Consider the following 26443-nt stretch of genomic DNA (forward strand, 5'->3'; position numbering starts at 1 on the left):
GCAAATAAAAGAGGACTTGAAGAAGCCTCAGGATGCAGAGCTCCCTGTCGGGATCCTTGGGGCCAGGATGGGGGCAGATGGGGGTTCATTACCTCATAGCACTTGAAGAGGCTTACAGGCCTGACAGGCTTGATTCTGATGCCAATGTTTCCTTCTGTGTTGGGTGGCAGGATGCTGCCCTTGTCATCAATGACCTGTAGCAAGAGGCCTGTGAATCATACACTGCAGGAGGCCCCAGCCCTTCTGCCCCACCCAAGCACTGTCTGGCTTATGCATGGGACACCAGTGTGGATGAAATAACGGAGGAAACATCAGAAAATGGAATAAAACTGTCAAAAGCCTTTAAAATAAGCAAATGTGAAACTCAACCAAGGGTCTATGTTTCATGAGTTAGTAGATGTCACCAATGTGTCTTCAAGTTGGAAAACACTGATCAACAAAAATGAAAAGCACCACTTGCTAGAGAGGGCTGCCAGTGCAGCCTCTAGGTATTCTTTCCTACATACTGTGTGTGATGCCCTGGCTGCCAGGGTCAGCGGTGTTCATGCCCACAATAATGCAGTTTTCAACTGAGGCCTCCATACGAAACTGAAGGGAAAAATGAGAAGACAGGAGGAAGGATGACTGCAGCAGGGAAGTGCGGCTGGTGTTGTCACCTGGTGTCAAATTGTCCAACCCCCACTGAGCCCTAACTGCTCCCTGACAATGCCCTTAGGACCAGACCTGGACGTCGTAGGGTGCAGCGGCCTTCCCCATGAAACCCGGCTTGAACTTCATTCCCGGGAAGGTGGCACAAATTGCTCCCTGTTCACAAAAGAAAGAAGATTTGGGTTGATCAGAGAGGCCGGGCTGATCACAAAGCAGTCCGAATCATACACAGCATCCTCTGCTCAGAGATGTAGTATTCCTCTCAATGGATGCTGTGCAAAGAGCCCTTGTAGGGAAGCTGGAAAGCCTTGGTCTAGGCTCAAGGTGTCGACCCAACTCTATTCCACAGTCATTTTCTGCAACCATTGTGGTCTGGCTCTGTACTAAGTGCAGAGTCTACAGAATCCAATTGAGAAACAAAGAAAGAAGAAACAGGGTATTCCCCTGGCTGTGGGCATATAATGTGGGGTGTGGCATGCCCACCATTGAACAGGCATGTGTGTTTCCTAGGGGAAGGCCACTAGTCTATCTAACAAACATTTACCCGGGGCTGTTGAGCAGTGATAGGGATCCTGCCACAACTTCTTGACTGATCCTCATGCCAACTTTTCTTCCTGTGTTGGGTGGCAGGATGTCGCCTTTGTCAGCAGTGATCTGTAGGAAGAGTCCTGTGAATCTCACCCTGCAGGATGCCCCAGTGTGTGTGGAGGTTGTCTGGATTGCTTGTGCTGTTCTCTCTGTTAGCACTGCCCTATCTTCATCTGTCTTCCTGATGAACTTGATTCCTCCTTTATTGTTCTCACAAATATATTTATTTCTGTAGCTGCGGGCTTTTCATCAGACCAATGAGGGTTTGACTCTTGACTCCACCACACACTAACTGCATGCCAATTAATCCCTCTTGATCTCCTCCATCGAAGGGCAATAATGATGACACTTACCTCCCAGAGTGCTTGTAAGCGTATGGAAAATTCTGCATAATACAAGGCACACACCACTTGTTCAACGAATGATGACTACTGGCTATTACTCAAGCTCCAAGGGGAGTCAAGGGAAAGATTCTCTTTTTGCAGCATTTCTCCTATACTTCCATTGAAGCCCACAGGGCATTATAATTATTTTTGCTTCTCTGTTTCCTTCAGTAGATAATGAGCTTCCCAAGAATAGAGACTGCCCTATTTATCCCTGAGCTTCCAACATCTGGAACAATAACCATCAAAAATAACAAGGACCAAAGCAGCTGCAATGTGAGCATATACAACAGGCGGGACACCAGCCAGGGCATTATATACTTCTTTTTATTTACCTTATCACAATCTGTTAAGATTGGCATTATAATTTCCATTTAAAGGTGGGTGAGCTGAGGTGAGAGAGCATACATGATATCCTTATGGTCTTAAAGCTGTAATTGGCAGAGCTGAGACTTGGACCCAGGTCTGTGCTCCTGGGATAGGAAGATCTTTGCTCACTGCCACATCACTGCTCACACTGTAGGCATGTGAAAAACATTGCACACATGAGTGAACAGATGTGAAAGTGTTTTGAGAAATTAAGCACCATCTAGTGCTGCAAATATTGGAGTCGCGGGTGGAGTGTGTTGTCCTGGCCCACCCTCCTCCTTGTCCAAATATGACCTGTGAGCCATTCAAACATAGGCCCAATGTGTCAGCATTTTTCAGGTCTGGAAGCAGACAAATTAACTGAATTGCTATTATATTTTTTGCAAAATAATGTCAGCTGAGTATGTGAGTTGGCACTAAAATAATAATTTTGAACAGGGCCTGGGATAGCAGTAATCCTCTATGTGCTAGAGGGATAATGGAGACAGAGGGAGAAAGTGGCTCTGTCCAGCATTGGAAACGGATTACAAATGTGTTGGAAGAGATGCTCACCCACACTGTAATTGATGAGGTCCTTGAACTTCCAGACCTGCATAATACTCTAAATGCCCCACCCACCTGGCAGCTCAGTGACAGTCTGGAATGACACTGTTTGTGTGTGTATGTGTTTGGCATATACAGAAAGTCTGTGCTCCCTCATCCACCCTGCTAGTATCCCACAGTCAAACCTGTGAGTTGTCCTCCTAAACACCAAGCAATGCACTTTTTGAGCCAGCTTCCACCTGCCTCTGCAGCCCTAGGGATGGTTAGCAGAGTTGACAGGACTTCCTGGAGGAGGTGGTCTCCATGTTGCTGGAGAGAGTCTCCTATCCCACCCACCTTCTGGGGCTCCTCCGAGCTGATGATCACAGGGACAGTGTTAAAACGCCCTTAGACCCCTTTTTAAGTCTTGTCCAAGAGTTTTCAGCACATTGGTCCCTTGGTAAGATGATGAGTTGTACATTTTCCTTCTGCAGATAGATTTGGAACAAATTAGCCTAGAACTTCAGAGCCTCTGGTTGGCATCAAACAATGCTGTGCATGCGATGGGGCTGTGTCCTGCACATGTGGCATAATTCAGCACATCTGCTGGCTCAATTGCTCAGCACATCATGACTATCCAGGAGGGACCTTTCCACTTTGAAAGGAAAACAAACCCCAAAATCACTAAGCCAAAGGGAAAACTCAAGTTGGGAACTGCATCAGTCAAACCTGCCTCCCATTTTATTCCTAAATAAGAGCTAAAAAGATAAAAAACAAAGCAAAACTACACGCTTCCCTCACAATTTTCCCGCTAAGAAATCCCTGTGGGCCCCAAGATCGTTACTGTAAAACAGTTCTGTTAAATTTCACCCTGACATTGATAGCTCATCTTCACAGGTATAGGACAAAGAACAGAACTCAAAAATCATCCCTCTGCTCACCTGAGACAAATATGTACCCAATTGCTTTCTCTGACTTATGTTTATCTTACGTAAAAATGCAGATTCACTGATCTAGATGAATGCACAAGTGACTCTTCCTCTACCCTTCTCTCACATGTAAATAGCTGATCAAAGACTCACAAGAAGGCAACCATTTGCCTCATATCTACCCCACCTTTAGAAAATTTCTTCCTTTTTCCCCAATATCTGCCTTTTCTCCTTTAAATATTGAAGCCCTCAAAATCATCTTTGGAGAAAGGCACAAACCTGTTTCCCAGGTGCGTGTCATTAACCTTAGCAAAATAATCTTTTAAATTAATTGAGACCTGTCTCAGATACTTTCTGGTTTGCACCACCTACCGTTTCTGACTGACCATAGTTCTCATAGAGCAGAAGGCCCGTCCTTCTTTTCCACTCCTCCTGATCCCCAGGCAACACGACCTCCCTGCCAGTACAGCAATGCTCCAGGGCAGGGAACCTGATACTTAGAGGAAGACAAGGTGCCAGGCATTGGTAAGCCACCCCAGCTCTGTGCATTCAGAGCTCTTAAGTCTGTCACCCAGATCATTCATCCTTCTAGTTCCTCACTTTCTTATTTACCTTTTGGTCATTTTACAGTTGGCCATGGCCAAGTGGATGTCACCCACTTCCTGCCAGTCCCTGTGAACTATTCTGGCAGAGGGTGGGTGGGTGGTGGTGAGGCTATTGTGTTCAATTGGGAATGTTTGGATTAAATTTGGATATTAGTGTAACAAGAGGGAGAACTGTGTGTTTATCAGAACTCCTCTTGGGGAAGCATTCTGTATAGCTAAGAAGGACATTTTTATAATCATAATGGGGTAAAGGATGAGATCTTAAGGACATGCTAGGGTGATAATAGAACCATACATTCTTTTATGGAGCCTACACTGTGCTAACTAAAGGGCTTTTGTATTTCTGAATGGGGAATGCATGTTAGGGGTTGGAAATGAATTGCTCAGGACATCAGAGCAGATTGAGCTCTGTTCCCTTACAGGGAACAGCCCTGACAGAAGGAATTTCAGAGAAAACAGAAAAGGCTGATGTGAACAGGAAAAATTAAAATATTTTACTCCAAAATATATTTCTTTGACATATTTTGAAATGGCTGCCACTTGGCTAGCAAATAGAGGTGGCCTTGCAAAGCCATCTTTTATGGGGGAAATGTACATCTACAGAGAATATCTATTAATGCAGCCATGCCCTGCCCTCTTTCTGCTGGGAAAAAGCTGAGTTTTGGGAAGAAAGCTGAGGCAGGGCTTGCATGTCTGACATAATGTCCTCTGGAATGTGTCTAGACTTGCTGGCTCCTTGCTTCTAGCCTTCCTAGGCTCCTAGATTGATTATATTCCCATTATCTCAAGTAGCAGAACATGTCCCTTATAAATGCTAAACCATCACAGCTGTTCATCATGCACCTTACCTTTTGACCACCTCATTCTCACCACCTGTTTCTTTGTTGGATTACCAATAAATAGCATGGGCTCCCAGGGCTCAGGGCCTTCACAGCCTCCACAGTCTTGATGGCCCCCTGGTCCCACTTTACTTCTCAAACTGTCTTTTTCTCAATCCTTTGACTCTGCCAGATTTCATTGCCCCCACAACCTGGTGTTGGGCCTGATCATCCCAACATTCCTCAGTGCCCAATGTGGGGTGATGAAGACCCTGGTGAAGGAACTCTAGATCATGTGAAAGTGGAGGACACATCAGTTCTCTGATGGCCAGTGATGATAAGCATTTTTTCATGTGTCTGTTGGCTGCATAAATGTCTTCTTTTGAGAAGTGTCTGTTCATATCCTTCACCCACTTTTTGATGCGGTTGTTCTTTTTTTTTTTTTAACTTAAAATCATTTCAAGAAGTAATGAATGCCTGTCCACATCCATTCCTATCTGGCCTAGAACAATTAATTGGCTATAAGTCTTTTGACTTTTAAGGACCTCAGCCATGGGCAGTCCTGCCAAGGAAAAAATGACAGTGCAGAATTATGACTTCTCCTGTGACAAAACCTTTTCTCTCCCAAATACCAGTATATGGTGCAATACAAAAGTGGTGGGAAGAATAGATTCATCTACTATTAACAAGTCTATAAGAATTTAGATACTGAGGAACAGGTGTTTCTTGCATTTAATTTACACCCTCCTCAGGATGCTATACCTATGGAGACAAATTGGCCGGAAAAGAGATTAAATTTATTAAATTCTAATTTAATGTTGGTCCCACAATTTCCAAATAAGATTTATCAGAGGGTTCAAATAACCCTTAATAAGTAAGGTAACCAAATTGTGAGTCTGATCAAAGAATATGATGATGCATGCAGTGTTTATTCTGGCTGAAATATTCTTTCTGCTCTCTGATGCCACCTATAACCTTGGATGCCCAAATCTTCACTATCTTTATGATAGACATTTTCTTGTAAATGTTATGCCAGATACAGCAAAAGGGAAAGGCACAATTAAAGACTCAGATCATGATAGCTCAGAACATAGATCTGATCTGGGATTTTTTTTTAAAAGACTAAACCCTAAGCCTGACTCCATCTCACCCCTTAAACTCCATGTCTTCCCCCCATTATCCAAAACGCTAGTATTTAAAACTATTACCATCAAATCAGAGGACTCTAGGAACAAGCTTTCCTAGCACTGTGGGACCCTGCCAGATGGCCAAATCAGACAACTCTAGGAATGAGTCTTCCTAGTGCCATGGGATGTGCTGCTGTTTGTTGGCCTACACGTGCATTCTATGGAATGTTTTTGGGCCAAGAGCGGGGACTGAGGACTAAGCTCTGATTTTTACAATCTTGCCCAAATTCCTATCTAAGGTGTCTGGGGAGTCATACCTTACAAGCCATAAATTCTCATCAGATGGGTTTTATTTAACCCTTTATATTGTGACTTAACTTTCCAATCTGACTCTGGCATAACATTACGAGACAAGGAAGAAAATCAAAATATTGTACCCCAAAACATGTTTCTCCACCATATCTTGAAATTGCCCTGCAAAGTCTCTTGTGAGAAAAGTCCACATTCTATAGAGAATCCACTTTCCCCTTCATTTTCCTTCCTTCCTTTCCATATCCAGGAGATAATCAACTAAGAACCAGGCACCCCTTTTAAGTCCGATAAGACACATTTTACAACCTGCTTTCTCTCTTAAGTTTGCTATCTGAGAGTTTCCTCTGCACAATAAAACTTGGTTTCCACAATCCTTTCTCTTAACCTGAACATTTCCTTTGATCCCAGGTCTTCAGATAAACTAATTGTCAATGAGAAAATGTTTAAATTTACCTATAACCTGAAAGACTCCGCTTTGCGTTGTCCTGCCTTTCTGAACCAAACCAATGTGTTTCTTAAATGTATTTGATTGATGTCTCATGCCTCCCTAAAATATATAAAACCAAGATGCATCCTGATCACCATGGGCACATGTTCTCAGGACCTCCTGAGAGGTCATGGTCACTCATATTCAGCTCAGAATAAATCTCTAAAAATATTTTACAGAATTTGACTCTTTTCATCAACAGTAGTAGTTTCCTATGTACAGCATGTGATATAAAGTCTCTTCTCCCTTTTCCCATGAAATTTTCCTAAAGAATACAAAAACAATCACAAAATAATAATTGGATTCCCTGAAGAAAATGGAGAAAAGTGATGGAAGTTTGAGAGCCAGCTGGATGCATCTAGCATGAGGCTGCGCCCAGCCAGCTCTTGGTGATGAGGAAAGTGGCACCATCTGGATCACTTTTCCACCTCGTTACCCTCTCCTGATATAGACAGGGTCAAGAGTGAGGACAGGAGGGTTGTGTTCACTGAGGATGTCTTCCTCATTCTTTTGAAGCTTAAACAAAGTACATAAAGTGGGCAGAGTCTCAGATGGAGTCATTAGTTATGCTCTGATAAGATGTGTGCCGAGTTTGGACCAAGGCCATCATCTGAGGAACGTTGCAAAACTTGGCTGTCATATGAGCTTTGAAATACAGATGGAAACAGAATACAGCCAGACTGAAGCTTCATGAGTAAAATCAAATTATAATTCAGAGTTAGCTCTGTAAGGGCAATCATTAAACTCTGATATTTTAACTCTTATGTCTAAAACATGTTAGCTCTGATTTTTCAACTAGCCATTTCAATTTCAGAGTCCCTAAAAGATACATAAATGCCCATAAGTTTCAAAGAGTGTGTTTTGATTTAGCTTAAAATTAACTCTCAAACACAGGAAGATGCAAAAATAAAGTTGTATTAAGATAACACCACACACCCACCAGCCTGGCAAAAATTAATAAGTCACACAATACCAAATGTTGGCAAGAACATGGAACAATGGAAATTCTCCTGCCATGTTTATATAAGGAAGCATAAATTGGTTTGGAAGATAGTGTGGTATTGTGTTGTATCAGTTTACCCACAATTCCTCCCCTTGAAAAACTCTACAGAAATGCATGCTTGTACACACCAGGGTGCATGTCCTAGGATTCTATGTAGCATTAAACATCAATAGCCTCAAAGTGAAAACTACAGAAATGTCCATTAATAGTAGGGCTGGTATAAGAAATTGTGGTATTTTCATAAAATAGGATGCTGCACATAATGAAGATAAACTACAGCAATATGCAACAACAGGGACACATCTTAGAAACATAAGTATTACATAATAATGTAGCATTACATGTGTAAAGTTCGAACACATGTAAAATAAAATTTTGGTTAGGGATAGTTCCTTAGGAGGTAAATTATAAAGGCAACTAAGGAATTAACAACATAAAAGTCAAGATAGTTGTTTCCCTTAAGGGAGATGGAAGTCTCTGAGGTGCTGGCAATGTTATTTTTTTTTGACTTGGGTGAGTGGGTTACACAGATATTTTCAATAATTTATTAATCTGTAAATTTCTGTCTTATGCATTTTCTGTACAATTGTTATTTTACAATTCAAATATTTAAAAAGGAATCAACCCACAATCATGCAAGGCTCACTGAGTTTCCTTTGGATCTCTGGATCTGCTTTAATTTCACTAATTAACTTTTGATCATTATCACCACCAACACTTAACACACAAACACACACATACTCCTCAAAGAACCAGAAGAAAAACAGACCATGATGTATCAGATTCCTTAAAATCTTACCCAAAGATGTTGTTACAAGCCACTTCTACCATACCTGGTGAAATCCTGCTGCAGAATCATTCGAAATACAGGTGGTACCACGACAAAGTGGTTGATGGGGTATTTCAACAATGTCTGGAAAGGGAAGAGAGAAGAAATTTTATTTTTACAGTTAAGGTTAAACTAACAGCCAATTATTAGCAGTCTAGTTCTGACCTTCGCACTAGAAGAGCTCATTTGTTCATTTCTTAATCCTTTAAATACACATATATTGAGCATGGATTTCATACATGGTATGCATCAGGTACTGTTGGGGAAATACAAAAACTCAGATAATATTCCAACTCTTATGGTGAGTAGGGACTCGTAGGACAAAACAGGACTCGAATGATAAGGCAGAAGTTGGCAGATGTCATAAGAAATACTTGAAGTACAAAAGTTCTGTAGGAACACAGGAGAGGGAAATACTCTTTCCAGTTGTGTGTCATGGGGGCTTGATGGAAGAGGTGGTATTTAGTCAGGACATTAGCAAATAGATATGGTGTCTACAGGCAGAGACACCTGTATCTTCATCTATCTTCTATCTTCATGTATCTTGGAGATAGATGAAATAACAAGAAATAGGGTCTCAGGAGCTAAAGAAACATTTTAGTCAAGTCAAATAATATGATTTATTTAGACCCACTAGAGAGGAGCAAGAATTAAATTTAGGAAGATAAGGTAAGTTGGAGCCAGGTTATTTAGACTCTAAAATGTTTGGTACTCATGATTAATTAGCTGGATGTGTTTTCTTTCCGAGTTTCAGATCAGGGTGGAGATACACTAAAAGAGCGAAGAACAGTAAAGAGAAGAGAAAGTGGGTTTGGGTATCTTAATTTAAATCCTGTTACTTAATTTGTCTGTAATTCAATCTCCTTATCTGTAAAATGGGAATGTCCATATATTCCAGTCAGAACCATGATGAAATATAATTGTCATTTGTGGACAAATCTAGCTCTACTTCCAGTCCCTCCTTTCATAAAGACCCAATCAGCTTTCAATCTTTAGCCTCTACCTCTTTAATATCTCACATTTACATACGCTTTTAAAATTTTTGTCCGACTCTCACCCCTGGCCCACTGCTCCTACCCCAACAGGTGTCTTTCCATGTCTGTGAAGGTCTCAGGCCCACACCAGCAATGTCTGTGTCAGTAACCTCACCCCAGGCACAGTGAGTTGGATTGGTGACTTGGTGACAGACAATTGCCTTAGGCTGTGTTGGTAGAAGAGCTGAGGCAGGACTGGCTTCTCTGTCATGATGTAAGAGAGTCTTGGAACATGTCCTGGGTCCAGGGCCTAAACAGCCTTGTGGCCTTTGGAACACCAATCTCTGTGCCAAAGGGTGGAAGGCTGCCCTGCCACACCATAATCTAAGCCCAGGTCATAAAACCCCTTGTGGCTTGGATGGAATCCAGGGCTCAGGGCATAAAACCCCTTGTGGCCTCTGGAATGTGCACAGACTTGTTGGTTACTCTCCCAGGCTCATAAACATGTTCTCCATTATCTCAGGTAGCAGAGCATATTACATATGCATCAAAGAAAATGCTAAACCATCACAGTTATGCTTGATGCACTGCTAACCTTTCTACCACCATGTCTTCCCATCCTCACCTCTTTACCCCCACATCCGCATGTCCTCACCACCTGCTTCTTTGTTTGATCACCAATAAATGGTGTGGGCTCCCAGAGCTTGGGGTCTTCGCAGCCTCCATACCAGCATTGGTCCCCTGGGCCCACCTTATGAACTCTTAACTTGTCTTTTCTCATTCCTTTGACTCCACTGGACTTTGTAGCCTCCACGGCCTCATGTTGGGTCTGATCACCCCAACATTCTGGACCACTCACTCAGCCTCTAGTTGACCCGGACTGGTTATCTGGGAAGGAGGACTGTCAGCCCTGAAATGCTGTGATTGCTATGTTTGACTATGTGCATGTGAAGTAGCAAAAGTAGTTCTACAAACACTAGAAAGAAGGAAGCACATCTATAGAGAAAAGCAGAGGAGACACTGAAGCTGCCTTAATTCTTGGTATTTTTCTAGTTTCTGTTTTAGATCTTTATCAAGCTCATATTGCTCTTCTCCTACAGAATAATGAGCTATTCTAATTCCCCCTTCCATGTATTTCTTTTTCCACTAAGCTCTGTTGAAGTAGGCTTCTGTTACTGGCAGCCAAGGGAGCTCTGCTTAGTAGGTAAGAATTAGACATCATAGGTGTCTAGGGCTTTTCCCAGAACTTGGCACTTAGTAGGTCTTCACCAAAAGTGGGCTCTGGCTATTATCATGTAAGTTGTAATCTATGACTCCTCCTGGTGCTTTGCAGCTTTCAGTAGGGACATGGAACAGAGAGCAGGAGACTCTTGCAACAGATTTGGCAAGAAGGACTAAGTTGACGGATGGGCAGAGAGGAAATAGAAGGAATGTTTTGTTTTACTAATTTGAATAGTATTTATTTATTTATTTATTTTTGGTCTAAATGCCCCCTTTAAAAGGCAGAGTGGCAAGATGGATACAAAGAAAAGACCCAACTGTCTTGTCTTCAAGAGACCCATCTCGCATGTAATGACACCCACAGGCTCAAAGCAAAGAAATGGAGAAATATCTGCCATGCAAATGAAAAACAAAAAAGAGCAGGAGTCATTATTCTTATATCAGATAAAACAGACTTTAAACCAGCAATGATTAGGAAGGACAAAGGAGGGCATTATATAATGATAAATGGTTCAGTTCGACAAGAAGACTTAACTATCCTGAATATATGCACACCAAACATTGGAACACCTAGATTCATAAGATGAGTTCTTCTTGACCTATAAAAAGATTTTGCCAAACAAAAATAGTGGGGGACTTCAACAACACACTGAAAATGTTAGACACATGATTGAGGCAGAAAACTAACAAAGAAATTATGGACTTAAACTCAACATTTGACCAATTGGACCTAATAGACATCCACAGAATAATTTACCTAACAACCACAGAATATACATTCTTCTTGTTCCCACGTGGAACATATTCTGAAATTGACCACATGTTCAGTCATAAAGCAAGTCTCAATAAATTCAAAAAATCAAAATCTTACCAAAGTAAATTCTTAGACCACAGCACAAGAAAAATAGAAATCAATGCCAACAAGATCACTGAAAACTATACAAAAACATGGAAATTAAACAATTTTCTCCTGAATAACTCTTGGGTGAACAAGAAATCAAAAAAGTATCTGAACTTAATGAAAATGAAAATAGAGATACCATCCACCAAAATCTTTGAGATGCACCTGAAGCAATGTTATGAGGAAAGTTTATAGCACTATACTGAATGGGCAAAAACTGGAAGCATTCCCTTTGAAAACTGGCACAAGACAGGGATGCCCTCTCTCACCACTCCTATTCAACATAGTGTTGGAAGTTCTGGCCAGGGCAGTCAGGCAGGAGAAAGAAATAAAGGGTATTAAATTAGGAAAAGAGGAAGTCAAATTGTCCCTGTGTGCAGACGACATGATTGTATATCTAGAAAACTCCATTGTCTCCACCCAAAATCTCCTTAAGCTGATAAGCAACTTCAGCAAAGTCTCAGGATACAAAATCAATGTACAAAAATCACAAGCATTCTTATACACCAACAACAGACAGAGAGCCAAATCATGAGTGAACTCCCATTCACAATTGCTTCAAAGAGAATAAAACACCTAGGAATCCAACTTACAAGGGACGTGAAGGACCTCTTCAAGGAGAACTACAAACCACTGCTCAAGGAAATAAAAGAGGATACAAACAAATGGAAGAACATTCCATGCTCATGGGTAGGAAGAATAAATATCGTGAAAATGGCCATACTGCCCAAGGTAATTTATAGATTCAATGCCATCCCCATTAAGCTACCAATGACTTTCTTCACAGAATTGGAAAAAACTACTTTAAAGTTCATATGGAACCAAAAAAGAGCCCACATCGCCAAGTCAATCCTGAGCCAAAAGAACAAAGCTGGAGGCATCACACTACCTGACTTCAAACTATACTACAAGGCTACAGTAACCAAAACAGCATGGTAGTGGTACCAAAACAGAGATATAGATCAATGGAACAGAATAGAGCCCTCAGAAATAATGCCACATATCTACAACTATCTGATCTTTGACAAACCCAAGAAAAACAAGCAATGGGGAAAGGATTCCCTAATTTAATAAATGGTGCTGGGAAAACTGGCTAGCCATATGTAGAAAGCTGAAACTGGATCCCTTCCTTACACCTTATACAAAAATCAATTCAAGATGGATTAAAGACTTAAACGTTAGACCTAAAACCATAAAAACCCTAGAAGAAAACCTAGGCATTACCATTCAGGACATAGGCATGGGCAAGGACTTCATGTCTAAAACACCAAAAGCAATGGCAACAAAAGCCAAAATTGACAAATGGAATCTAATTAGACTAAAGAGCTTCTGCACAGCAAAAGAAACTACCAACAGAGTGAACAGGCAACCTACAAATTGGGAGAAAATTTTCGCAACCTACTCATCTGACAAAGGGCTAATATCCAGAATTTACAATGAACTCAAACAAATTTACAAGAAAAAAACAAACAACCCCATCAAAAAGTGGGCAAAGGACATGAACAGACGCTTCTCAAAAGAAGACATTTATGCAGCCAAAAAACACATGAAAAAATGCTCATCATCACTGGCCATCAGAGAACTGCAAATCAAAACCACAATGAGATACCATCTCACACCAGTTAGAATAATGTCATTAAAAAGTCAGGAAACAACAGGTGCTGGAGAGGATGTAGAGAAATAGGAACACTTTTACACTGCTGGAGGGACTGTAAACTAGTTCAACCCTGGTGGAAGTCAGTGTGGCGATTCCTCAGGGATCTAGAACTAGAAATTCCATTTGACCCAGCCATCCCATTACTGGTTATATACCCAAAGGACTATAAATTATGCTGCTATAAAGACACATGCACTCGTATGTTTATTGTGGCATTATTCACAATAGCAAAGACTTGGAACCAACCCAAATGTCCAACAATGATAGACTGGATTAAGAAAATGTGGCACATATACACCATGGAATACTATGCAGCCATAAAAAATGATGAGTTCATGTCCTTTGTAGGGACATGGATGAAATTGGAAATCATTCTCAGTAAACTATCGCAAGAACAAAAAACCAAAAACTGCATATTCTCACTCATAGGTGGGAATTGAACAATGAGAACACATGGACATAGGAAGGGGAACATCACACTCTGGGGACTGTTGTGGGGTGGGGGGAGTGGGGAGGGATAGCATTGGGAGATATACCTAATGCTAGATGACGAGTTGGTGGGTGCAGCACACCAGCATGGCACATGTATACATATGTAACTAACCTGCATATTGCGCAAATGTACCCTAAAACCTAAAGTATAATAATAATTAATAAATAAATAAATATAAAAGAAGTTAGAAAGATCTCAAATTAAGAATCTAATATCACTTCTAGAGGAACTAGGAAAAAAAAGAACAATCAACAAACACCAAAGCTATCAGAAGAAAATAAATAATTAAAATTAAAGAACTGAATGAAATTAAGATGCAAAAGTTTATACAAAATATCAATGAAACTGAGAGCTTGTTTTTCAAAAGAATAAACAATATTGATAGACTGCTAGCTAGATTAACAAAGAAAAAAATGAGAAGATCAAAATAAGCCCAATCAGAAATGACATAGATGACACTATAAATGGTCCCACAGAAATATAAAAGATCCTCAGAGACTATTATGAACACATTGATGCACATAAATTAGAAAATCTACAGGAAATGGATAAATTCTTGGGAACACACAGCCTCTCAACATTGAACCAGAAAGAAAATGAAAACCTGAACAGACAAATAACAAGTTCTGAAATTGAATCAGTAATTACTAATCCCAAAAAGCCCTGGACAAGATAGATTCACAGCTGAATTCTAACAGATATACAAAGAACTGGTACCAATCCCTCTGTAACTAATCCAAAAGATTAAGAAGAAGGGACTCCTTTCTAACTCATTCTATGAAGCCAGAATCCTTTTGGCCCCAAAATCTGGCAGAGATACAATGACAAAAGAAAACTCCAGGCCAATATCCCTGATAAACGTAGATGCAAAAATTCTCAACAAAATACTAGTAAACTGAGTCCTGCAGCACATCAAAAAGTTAATTCACCATGATCAAGTAGGCTTTATTCCTGGGATGCAAGGTTGGGTCAACATATGCAGATCAATAAATAGGATTCACCTCATAAACAGAATAAAAAACAAAAGCCATATGATCCTCTTAGTAGGTGCAGAAAAAGCTTTCAAAAAATCCAATATCTCTTCATGATAAAGCCCCTCAAGAAATGAGGCATTGAAGGAACATACCTCTAAATAATAGCCATCTATGACAAGCCCACAGCCAACATCACACTGACCAGGCAAAAGCTGGAACCGTTTCCCATGCGAACTGGAAAAAGTGTAGGATGCCCACTCTCACCACTCTTATTCAACATAGAATTGGAAGTCCTACCCAAAGCAATCAGGCAAGAGAAAGAAATAAAAGATATTCAAATAGAAAAAAAGTCAAACTATCTCTTTTTGCTGACAATATATGATTATATACATTAAAAAACCCTAAAAACTCTACCAAAGGGCTCCTGGAACTGATAAACAACTTCAGTAAAGTTCCAGGATATAAAATCAGTGTACGAAAATTAGCATTTCCATACACCAACAATGTTCTAGCTGACAGCCAAATCAAGAACACAATTCGATTTACAACTACCACTAAAAATGAAATACCTAAGAATACATCTAACCAAGGAGGTGAAAGATGGCTACAAAGAAAACTACAAAACACTGCTGAAAGAAATCAGAGATGACACAAATAAATGGAAAAATCCCTGTTAACAATACTGATTCTTCCAATATATGAACATGGAATATTTTTCCATTTATTTGTGAGAAATAATCTGCAGAAAGAAATAATTAATTATTTCTTTTAATTATTTATTTGTGAGAAATAATCTGCACATGCACCCTCTGAATCAAAAATTTAAAAGACTTTTTGTTTTAGTCTTCAATAAGATGGACTAATACAATATATAAATTAAAAATTATTATGAATAATTCATTAAATAATAAGCAGGAAATAGTAATGCAAATGCTTTTTTGGTAAATTTGTAGCATTTAAACTTTAAGCATTTACTAAGGCTTAAAATACATACAGACCTTTTGGGACACTATAGCAGCAGGAGAATTAGGCATGAGGGTGGGAAGGGTGGTCAGTCTTGTTTGTGGTGCTTTAAGTCTCAGGTGCAGAATGTGGTACAGAAAATAATGATGGTGACACAGGAGGAGGCGTTGATGTAGAGGTAGGGAATGAGATATAGGAAGTGCAGTTTGATGTTCTGGAGGAATGATCAGATGGGCTTTACCAACTAACAGGTTGGAAACGTTTTGCTAGCCTGGGAGAATCAGCTTGGACCGAGAAGACTAGACCCTAGGTACAGTCCTTACAGTCACCTGCATTGATGTGCTTGCTGAGAAAAATGCAGGTGAAGGAAATTGCTTAGAAAGAAGAGGAACAGTAAGGGCAGACCACTGGAGGACTGCAGTATTCAGGAGCAGGCTAGGTGAAGCAGAGGTGGCTGCAGCAAATGGAGAATGTTCTTTGGTGAAGTTTGGTATTAAGGTGGAAAAGATGGGTTGACCCAGTGTGTAGCAGGTTCAAAGGAAGGCATTTTAGGATAAGTACACTGAATATGTTTATGGACTGAGGGTGTAAAACTAGCAAAAAGTGAGAGACTGAAAATACAGGAGAAAATACGTAGTAGATTAAAGATTAATAAAGAAATGCTGTTTATCCAAGGCCAGGAGATAGAACTCTGCAGTGGTTGTGCAGAGCGGGTGGATTTTGAGAGGTGAGGGCAAGGTCTGCCTCTGAGAGGCAAAGCAAGGATGTGAGTAGAGACATAAAGAAAATGTTGGGGTGAAGGGACATACAGAGAAAGAGTTCATGCAGGTGACTTGAATTGTCATCATGATGTACTCATCATAACAATAGCAGCAGCAGCTCCCACTGATAGAGTGTTTTCTATGTGCTGATGTCAGGGTTAAGTACTTTACACATATCGCCTCTATCGTCTCATTAATTTTACCTAAGACTTTATGAGGTAGTAATTATTAAAAGACCTATTTTGCAGATAAGGAAACTGATGCTCAGAGTGGTACGTAACCTGCTAGTTAATTTCAAAGGTGGGATAAGAAGCTGGATCTGTCATAATCCAAGGGCCGTTTTTAAACATTTCATCATACTGAGTAAGAAAACACACTCACACACACACACACACCCCCCAGCTGCTTGACCCTGGCAGCATCAGGGTCCAGGATCTGGGAGACTTGGACTTGTTGTGCTTGCTTTAATTCTTCAAAATGCACACCCTGGATCCCAAGTCTACAAAGGCTGATCTACAGGTCTGGAGGATCGCCCAGTAATATACATTTCCTTCAAGGTCACATTATGATGTGACTCGGGTATAGTGACTCAGATTCAGTGCTTCACACTTTGAGAAGTCCAGGCCCAGGATCATCTTAGGCTCATAGGCTTCTTTGCTTAATAAAATATTTTTTAGCAAGGTACAGTTTTTGGCCTGGAAACATGTATTTTTTTCTGGAATTTTGCTGATAGTGGAAGGTGAGTCTTCTTACCTGTACAATGACCTTGGTGTCAAACTGTGGCAGATGGTGGATAAAGACTGTACATCCCGCTGTCCATGGTTCTACCAGGTTCCCCATGGTAGCCAGCATCCATCCTGAGTCTGACAGGCACCAGGAGACATCAGATGTCTTCAGGCTCCATAATTTCCTCCTAACTCCAAAATGCAGTGGCCTCAGCTGTGTGATCATGGCCGATGTGATGAAGGGTTGTGCACTCTGGGTTTTGGCTATGAACCCACCTTTCTCACTCTCAGTTCATGTGATTTGTGTGGGGCTCCATATCACCCTCAGGCCAGGTCTCAAAGGTGTACTGCCAAATATTTCCTGATTATGTACAACTGAAACTGGTTCAGTCATACTACCTCTCTTGAACTGATTCTTCTCCAGTGTTCTCAGTAACCAGACATGTCATCCCTGTCCATGAAGTTGTCCAAGCCCCAAACTTTGGCATCAACCTTGACCTCCTCCCATCTCCCATGTTTAACCAGCAGCTCTGGACCACTCTACTTCCTGAAATCTCAACTGTGTTAATTTCCATCATATCTCTAGTACCTGATCCATGCCACTACTAGCTTGCACCTGGATTAGACTAGGAGCCTTTAACTGGTCTTCCCTAACTCTATTCTAATTTTCTCCAATCCATCCTGCATCCTGCAGCCATGGTGATCTTATCAAAATACAAATTTGATCAGATCTCCTCCTCCCTAAAAAACTTTCAATATCTCCTCATTATTTTCCTAATAAAGTCCAAAATCTACTACAAGGTCTGCAAATCCCTGCACGGTCTGAGTCCTGCTCACTTTTCCAATTCTTCCCATTGGTCCTTCACCCTACACCCTGAGCACCAGATATTCCCAAGTCTCTGTAGTTCTATGAATACTACTTTTTATATCTTTGTGTCTTTGCACATATTATTCCACCTGCACAAAAGCTCCCCCTTCTCTCACCTCCATTCCTCCATGGGTTTTGCTACTCAACTGTCATCATTAGTGTAAATACCCACTGCCTCTGTTCTGGTTAATACAAAAAGACATCTGTGCTCCATGTTCTGTTTAATATGTTAATACATTTAAAAATATAAAAATTTGGTCCATTCTGAATATTACTAGTTGGAGATGAGAAGGCGTAGAGAAGGAGAGGTTTGGTTTGCAGGAGATTAAATAATTAACCCAAGGATAGAACTTTGCCCTCTTAGGGGTGATGGCTTGGCATAGCTTGGTTCCAGATATTTTCTTTGCTATAAGTGAGTAATTGAGGAACCCTAAGTCTGATTTGCCCATAATAGGGGAGAGGTGAGGCTCTGTCATCTCAGGTCACCCTGCTAGAATATTCTGTCTTTCCCTAAAAAATTATGGAACCACTGTCAGGCTTGTCATGTGTGTGGCTTCTGGAATGTTTATTGTCTCTACCCACATTTCCTCCACACCTCCTATGAAGATGCTCTGATAGAACCTAAATGTGCCTCCTTTGTCACTCTGAGGCCTCTGTCAGCAAACATTTAGGATTCCCAGCTTTCACCTCTCAGATCCTGAGACATCTGAACCAAAGAGAGTGGAAGGGAAAAGGAGTATGGAGTCACTTCTACTTACAGCTCCTTTCCCAAGACACACACACACACACACAAACTTTGCCCACATCTGGGATCCAGCCTCTATGTCGGTGCCCTCTTCCTACCTTCCTGGGAAGGAGGGTTGTAAGGCCAACCCATGGGAGTGTTTTGCCATCTTGGGGAAGCCTGTGGTCCCACTGGTGAAGAAGATGACCATTGGGTCCAAGGTCTTTGACTTAACACAGGTGTGTTCTTGGGATGCTGATCTGCAAAGGGGTTCAAGACAAAAGGAAAAAAGTCATGATTGCTGTTTCTTCTCCTGAGAAAGCAAAAGAAACATAAGGCATGGACAGGAAACTGGGAGATTGCAACACTAGAGGAAAACTGGCTCTCCCGGACTTAGGCATCACACTGACTTGATGGGTGATTCAGACATGTGGACCAGCATTTTTTTATTTGAAAAATTAGTAAAATACAATGAATCTTTAAGTAATTTAATAAACATTTAAATAGCACTTGCTATGTTCCAGGCAATGCTCTCAACGATTTACAAATATGAATCATTCAGTACTCAGAGCAACCCTAGGAGATGAGTACTACTCTAATCATGCCCATTTTGCAGGTAAGGAAACTGAGACTCAGAGAGGTTAGGTAATTTGCTTGGTAATATACAGCTAGCAAGTGGCAGAGCCAGGATTCAAACTCAGTCTGCACCCTAGTCTGTGCCCTTAACCAGACTGCTAAGCTTGTTTTTTAAAACTAAACTCTGTGACCTTGGTGATGAGGGGTGGGGAAGAGAAACAGAGAAAGGGGGAGAGTAAAAAAAATATATTTAGTTGGGCGTGCTGGTGGGCGCTTACAGTCCCAGCTATTTGGGACGCTGAGGTAGGAGATTAGTGTGAACCCAGGAGGCAGAGCTTACAGTGAGCCGAGATCACACCACTGCACTCCAGCCTGGGTGACAGAGCAAGACTCCATCTCAAAAAAAAAAAGAATATATATATATAATATATATATATATAAAAAACATATATAAATATGTAAATAAGTTACATATTTATATATTATATCATATATAAGTTATATATAAAATTATATATAAATATATAAAATATATACTTATGTCATATATAATATATATACTTACATGTCATATATAAATATAATTATATGATATATAATTAATATATAATTTATATATAAGTATATAAATTTACATATTATTTACATAATTATTACATAATTATATAATAATTTATGTTAAAATCTATGTAAAATTATGTAAAATTTATGTAAAATTATGTGAACATATTTGTATAAATTTACATAATTATTACATAATAAATTTACATATTATGTATATATTATATATATAATTACTGCGATCAATGTACATCTGCCTTAGCATGAGCTTGAGATGGCAGATAAGATCTGTGGTTCCCTCACTCTTGTTTCTCAGGAGCTTCCCCTGGACTGAGAAGGCCTTGGGCCTACTACAATTGTAAATGCAAACCTTCTATGGTGTTCAAAGCAACTGCAAATGATCCCAACACGAGAGGAAACACTAGGTCTGCTGGTCTTGCTGTGAAATGGTATCATACTGACTTTGGGAAATTCGAGGGATTTTTCAAGAGTATTCTGTTTTAATTAAATTCTCTGACATTAGACTACAGCATAACATGTGACTTTGCTGTAATGTTTGCCTTTTGGGGTTGAAATAAAGAGCTTTAAAAACTCAAGTATTACTCCAAGAAAACAAACCCAGCACGGTTTGTGTGTATGATGTGAGACATGCCTGAAGGCTTACAGAATCGGAGTTTTGGAGGCAGAAGGGGCCTTTCTTATCTCCAGCCTTCCTTCACTTTGCCCCCAGGTGTCTCTGAAGGCACCCAGTCCCTGGGAGATGGAAAGAGTTTGCTCCCAAAGCTACCTGTAAGCCATAGTTGGCAATTCCATTTTTCTTGAAGTATTTTTACCTTAAAAATTCATTTTAACCTTTCATTCAACTACTTCATATATTTTTAATAGAAAAATAAGACTTTAGGTTTCCCACCTACAAGGAATATGTAACACAATAACCCCCTGACTTTACAAATCTCCTTTGCACAGTCCCGGGGTGAGTATATTTTAATGAGAGGAACATGGAAGGTTGACTTGCTGAAAAATGTGAAATTTTACAGATAAAGCAACGGAGATCAAGAGAGAGCAAGGAACTAGGTCAGGGTCACATAGCAGAACAGTGACATAAGTGAGGTTTCTGACAACTGACTTAGTGACCTTCCTACCACTGGCTGCTTGTCTCTCACCATTTGGGAGTGAATGGCATTCTTATACCTGTGGAACAGGAATTAAAAAAATTAAAGAATGTGTAAGCAAAAACTCAGTTGTATGTAAGAAAACCCAATTGCCCCTGAGAAGGAGGTGGAGTCCTTTAAAAATTAACTGCCTGTTTCTCTGTCTATGGCTAGTGAGCCTTATCTCTCCCTTTCCCAGGCATTGTGAAGACCCTGTTTCTCTAGCTGTGCAGCTGCAAGGTCACTAGACAGATAAACCCAAGTCGCAAAACATGTTTTTCCTTGAAAAGTAAGAAATGATGTAATGCATGTCTCAATTGAATAACTATCTTTGTTTCTCACTTCTGTAATATGCTTCCCCATGAACAGATCTCTCCCTCCCCCCTCCCCACCCCCAAAATGCTTAAAAGGTAACCTGACTCTTTGTTCGGGGCTCAGTCCTTTGGATGTTAATCTGACTGGGTGGGCTGGTGCACCTAAATAATACATATATCCTCCTCAACCCCATCAGTCTCTCTGATTCCTAAATTATCCCCAAACATTTCTGGTGGCCCGTATGGGGATTGGAGATAACAGATTTACTGTCTCCTTTGCCTGTGGGACTAGGGCCCTGGGGCTGCGGAAGACCCGGCATCCAAGGCATGCCATGGGGGAGCTTCACCTGGACGGAGACTGGCTCTCCCTGCCTCCCGGCGCCCGGCCCAGCAGCGCAACGGAACCTGAGATGGGGCTGCAGGATGATACCAGCACTTCAGGAACCGCGGTAAGGAGAAAGGGCCCAAGGCAGAAAAGCCCATCCCATAGGGATGAAGGGGAGCTTGATCACCTCCCAGGGACCAACCACTCATCCAACCCAGAGTGGCTGGGGGTGGCAGGAGTGGCCTGCCAATTTGGATGAACCTCGTGTCCCCCTAACAAAGTGAAAGTGGTTCACTGGTGGAGAAAATGGGCCGATACAGCGGCAAGTGCAGCAAGGAAGAGTTTGCTGGCAGGATGGTAAGAGTGGCTTGCCACCACAACTGGGAGTGTGTGGGTGTGTGTGGACCTACCCAGGACACCAGAGAGGCTCGCTTCGTCTGATGAAGAGTCCTGGGGTAGGAGTGGTGTGTGTATGTGTGTGAATGTGGGAACCTAACTAGGCTCACCCGGGACACAAGAGAGGCTTGTTTTGTCCGATGAGGAGTCCTGAGGCAAGGGAGGTGTGTGAAAGTGTGTGAAAGAGATGGTCTCAGGAGAGGCCAATTCGGGGAGTGATGTGGGGAGGCACAGATCCCTTAGCGCAGGCTGTGTGCTCTGAGGCAAGTGTGGGGGAAATCACACCTAGGATGTTGCATATGGCTGATAGGATGAGCTTCGCAACTGCACCAGTCTGTGACAGGGAAAGGCACGTTCCTGGCTAAGCAGCATCTGAAACTCCTGTAATAGGACCCAGTCTGGTGGACCTGAGAGTGAAAGTGCACCTCAAGGGAGGAAATGGGAGGAAAAGCGTCGAAACCAACTCCTTTTGGAGTGCATGATAAAGAATTTTTAAAGAGGATTTAGAGGTGATTATGGGATGAAACTGGATGTTCAAAAGTTAAGGACATACTGTGAATTAGAATAGCCCTCTTTTAGTGTTGGATGGCTGACCAATGGCACTATAGATAAATTGGCTGTGTGTTTTAAGGTAGTGACTAGCGCTGGAAGACAGCCAGGGCATTCAGACCTAGTCTTTATATTGATTCATGGCTAGATGAATGCAGCCCTGCCTAGCAGTTTATTGTAGAACGTTCGCAGCTCACACCCAGAGAAACCAGCTGCGCTGGCAGCTACAGAGTTAAAGGTAAAGTCACAGAGGCTTGTAGAACCAAAAGTGAAAAGTGAAAGCCAAAAGTTAAAGTAAAAATCAGCTGCCCCGGCAACTACGGAGACAAAAGAAAAGTCTCAGGAAAGAGAAAACCAGTTTTGCAAGAACCACAGGAGGGAATAGAGACCCCTCCTCCCTACATTCCAATCCACCTCCCTTTATCAAGGCTAACTGCCCCTAAGGAGTTAAGTTCAAAGAGATACAGGCTCCCAGTCTCACGTGAGAAGGAGAAATTAGAGCTCCAGGAAGTTAAAGTGAAAGGCTGGAAAAGTCAGGCAGGCTGTCTCAGGTCTGGTCGTGCCCAAGTTATGCTTATGCCTCTTAAGAAGACAAAAGGACCCCCACTAGGACCCAGATGATGTAGTTCAGCTTCAACACCTACGAAAGTGCCAAGAAGCACTTCTGCAAAGGCTAAAGGATGGTAAAAGAAAAAGGAAACCAATATAAAAAATCTCAGAGGTGCTCCAGGGTTCAGATAAAAGCACCAGCCAGTCTTAAAGAAGACTTTGTGAGGCATTTTGGTTGTACACTCTGTTTAACCCTAAGGCTGCTGAAAATCAGTGCATGGTGGATATAGCATTTGTAAGGCAGGCCCAAGGAGATATCAGGCATAAATTGCAGAAGTTAGAAGCTCCATAGGCATGAATGCAACTAAGCTTATTAAAGTGGCTACCAAGGTGTACATTAACTGAGTTCAGGAGGCAAAGAAGAAAGCTGATCGGAGGCTTAAGAAAGGCTAATTTACTAGCAGCAGCCCTTATGGGAAGAGAAGCTGGCTTTGCAAGGAGGCATGGACGTGGGCGTGAACACAGTCGTGGAAAAGGCTGGTCTGGACAGGAGTTTGAAAGTTGGCTGAGGCTAGAGAGAGATTAATGTGCACGGTGCAAAAGGAAATGACACTAGAAGAATAAATGCCAAAAAAAATAATAATAAGGAGAACGGTCAAGGCCACGGTATAAAAAAAACCCCTCCAGCCAAGGGCTACTGCACCCAGGAGAAACCCAAGACTCCCTGCACCTGCTGTGAAAGGCAGGACATAAAGTGTCAGAAAAAAGCTCAGATCTGCTCTAAAAGTGTCCAGTATTTAAGCTTTTATATAAGCCAAGAGGAAAGATGGCTTAGTAGTAAACAAAAGCAGTCTGTTTGTGGACGTCCTACTCCAACCACCTGGTGTCAAATAAGAGAGTTCCTAAGGGCAGCAAGGTTCTGCCGCATTTAGATCCCAAATTTCTAGCTTATGGCTAAGCCACAAAGAGGAGGAAAGAAAGAGCCCCTCCTCTAGGAGGCTAACCAGGAGAAGGCTTTTAAAGAAATTAAAAAAAAAAAAAAAAAGCCTTGACTCAGGCCCCAGCTTTAAGACTGCCAGAGCTAACTAACTAAGCTTATCTTCTTGTATGTCCATAAGTGAAAGGGAGGCCATGAAGGTTCTAACTCAAGCCATAAGGTCATGGCATCACCCAGTAACATACTTATCCAGGCAATTAGATTCTGTGGCACTTGGCTGCCCTCCTTGTTTTAAAGCAATAGCTGCCACTGCCCTACTGGCTCAATAAGCTAACAAACTAGAGACTGTGAATACCCTAAACCCGGCTACCTTGCTCCTCATCAAGTCAGTGCCAGGAGACCCCCTTCATTGCTGTGTAAACGTGATAGATGAAGTGTTCTCAAGCCAGAGAGATTTGACAGATAGGCCCCTTGGGGACCCAGACATAGAATATTTTACTGATGGAAGAAGTTTCATACTAAAGGGAATCTGCTGAGCTGGGTATGCAGTGGTGACTTTGGACTCAGTAGTAGAGGTGCAGTCTTTGCCTACAGAAACTTCTGCTTAGAAAGCAGAGCTAATAGCTCTGACAAGAGCTCTCTGGCTAGCAAAAGACCGAAAGACAAATATTTACACCGATTCCAAATATGCTTCTGCCACTTTCCATGTTCATGAGGCTATTTACAAAGAAAAAAGAAAGGCTTTTAACTGCTGAAAGTAAAGAAATAAAGTAAAAGGAATAAAATTCTACAGCTCTTAAATTCTGTATAGGCCCTAAAAGAGGTGGCAGATATGCACTGCAAGGAACACCAAAAAGGAAGAATACTAAAGGCTTAAATAAATAAATAAATAAAAGAGACAAAGAGGCAAAGCAGGACAACTCCACCTTCTAAAGAAGAAGCTTTAGCTATGCCTCTCCTCCCAGAGATTCCCCTCCTGTAGATCCCAAGCTACACTCCAAATGAAAGGCCTTGTTTTGCCCAGAAAAATAACAACTACATTGAATAAGGATAGTAAAAATTTTCCAGTGGGAGGCTAACCATACCTGAAATGGTGGCCCCCAGATTTGTAAAACAGTTCCACCAAGGAACTCACATTAAAAAAAAAAACCAGCACTAAAGACATTATTAAGGCATCATTTCTATGTGCCATGGCTCACTGCTATTACTCAAGCCATTTGTAAATGAACAATGTTTAACTTGTGTTCAGAACAATCCATGACAAGGGTTTACTTGGCCCCCAGGAGTTCAGGAAACAGAAGCCATGCCATGTGAAAGACTGCTTATGAACTTCACTGAATTACCCTGAGAGGAGGGCTATCAGTACATGTTGGTGTTCATTTACACCTTTTCAGGATAAGTCAAGGCCTTCCTCACCCAGACAGAGAAGGAAATAGAGGTGACCAAAGTGTCATTAAAAGACATTATTCCCAGATGTAGACTGCCTCTAAGATCTCACAATGGACCAACATTTGTGGCTGAAATAGTTCAGGACTTCACTTGACTAATAAAAATAAAATGGAAATAACATATAGCCTACAGGCTGCAGAGCTCAGGTAAAGTGAAGAGCATGAACCAGACACTCAAACAGCTGCTGAAGAGATTGTGTCAAGAAACTCATCAAAGGTAGGATCAGGTCTTGCCCATGGTCCTCCTCCGAGTCAGGTGCACCTCCATCAAGCAAACTGGGTATTCGCCCTGTGAGATTTTGTTCAGCCAGCCACCTCCCATCATCTGTAAACTAGAAGAACTAACTTTAAGAAGGCAAATGCAGACTTTAAGTATGGTCATGCAAAAATGCATGGCTAGGTATAGAAAAATGCCTGTGAGTCTAACAGACCCAGTACACCCTTTCAAACCTAAGGATTTTGTTTAAGTTAAAAAATGGAATCCAACCACTGTAGGACCCATATAGGATAGGCCTCATATTGTAATCATGTCTACTTCTACTGCTGTTAAAGTTGCAGGTGTCACACCTTGGATTCACCATAGCTGGCTGAAAACAGCGGCAGCAGTGACTCCCGACGATGACCAGTGGATTAACCAACAAGACCCTGATTGCCCCACCTGAATAGACCTACGGTGAATCCCAACCACCAGTAAGAAGGACAACTGCTCTGCTCTGGCCACTTTGGAGGCTGGTCAGTCTGTGCACGGCTGAAGCT

General features: G+C 41.4%; 1 protein-coding gene across 1 annotated transcript in view; it reads right to left on the reverse strand.

The window, feature by feature from the left end:
- LOC129015436 (acyl-coenzyme A synthetase ACSM1, mitochondrial-like) overlaps positions 1-26443 on the reverse strand; it is a 62158-nt gene that overhangs the window by 14664 nt on the left and 21051 nt on the right. Inside the window, 6 exon segments of the mRNA XM_063654573.1 lie at positions 93-194; positions 724-804; positions 3812-3935; positions 8625-8704; positions 17318-17477; positions 19001-19141. Of these exon segments, the coding sequence (XP_063510643.1) occupies positions 93-194; positions 724-804; positions 3812-3935; positions 8625-8704; positions 17318-17477; positions 19001-19141 (688 nt within the window).

Source organism: Pongo pygmaeus, chromosome 18 (genome assembly GCF_028885625.2).
Source record: "Pongo pygmaeus isolate AG05252 chromosome 18, NHGRI_mPonPyg2-v2.0_pri, whole genome shotgun sequence".
NCBI lineage: Eukaryota > Metazoa > Chordata > Mammalia > Primates > Hominidae > Pongo > Pongo pygmaeus.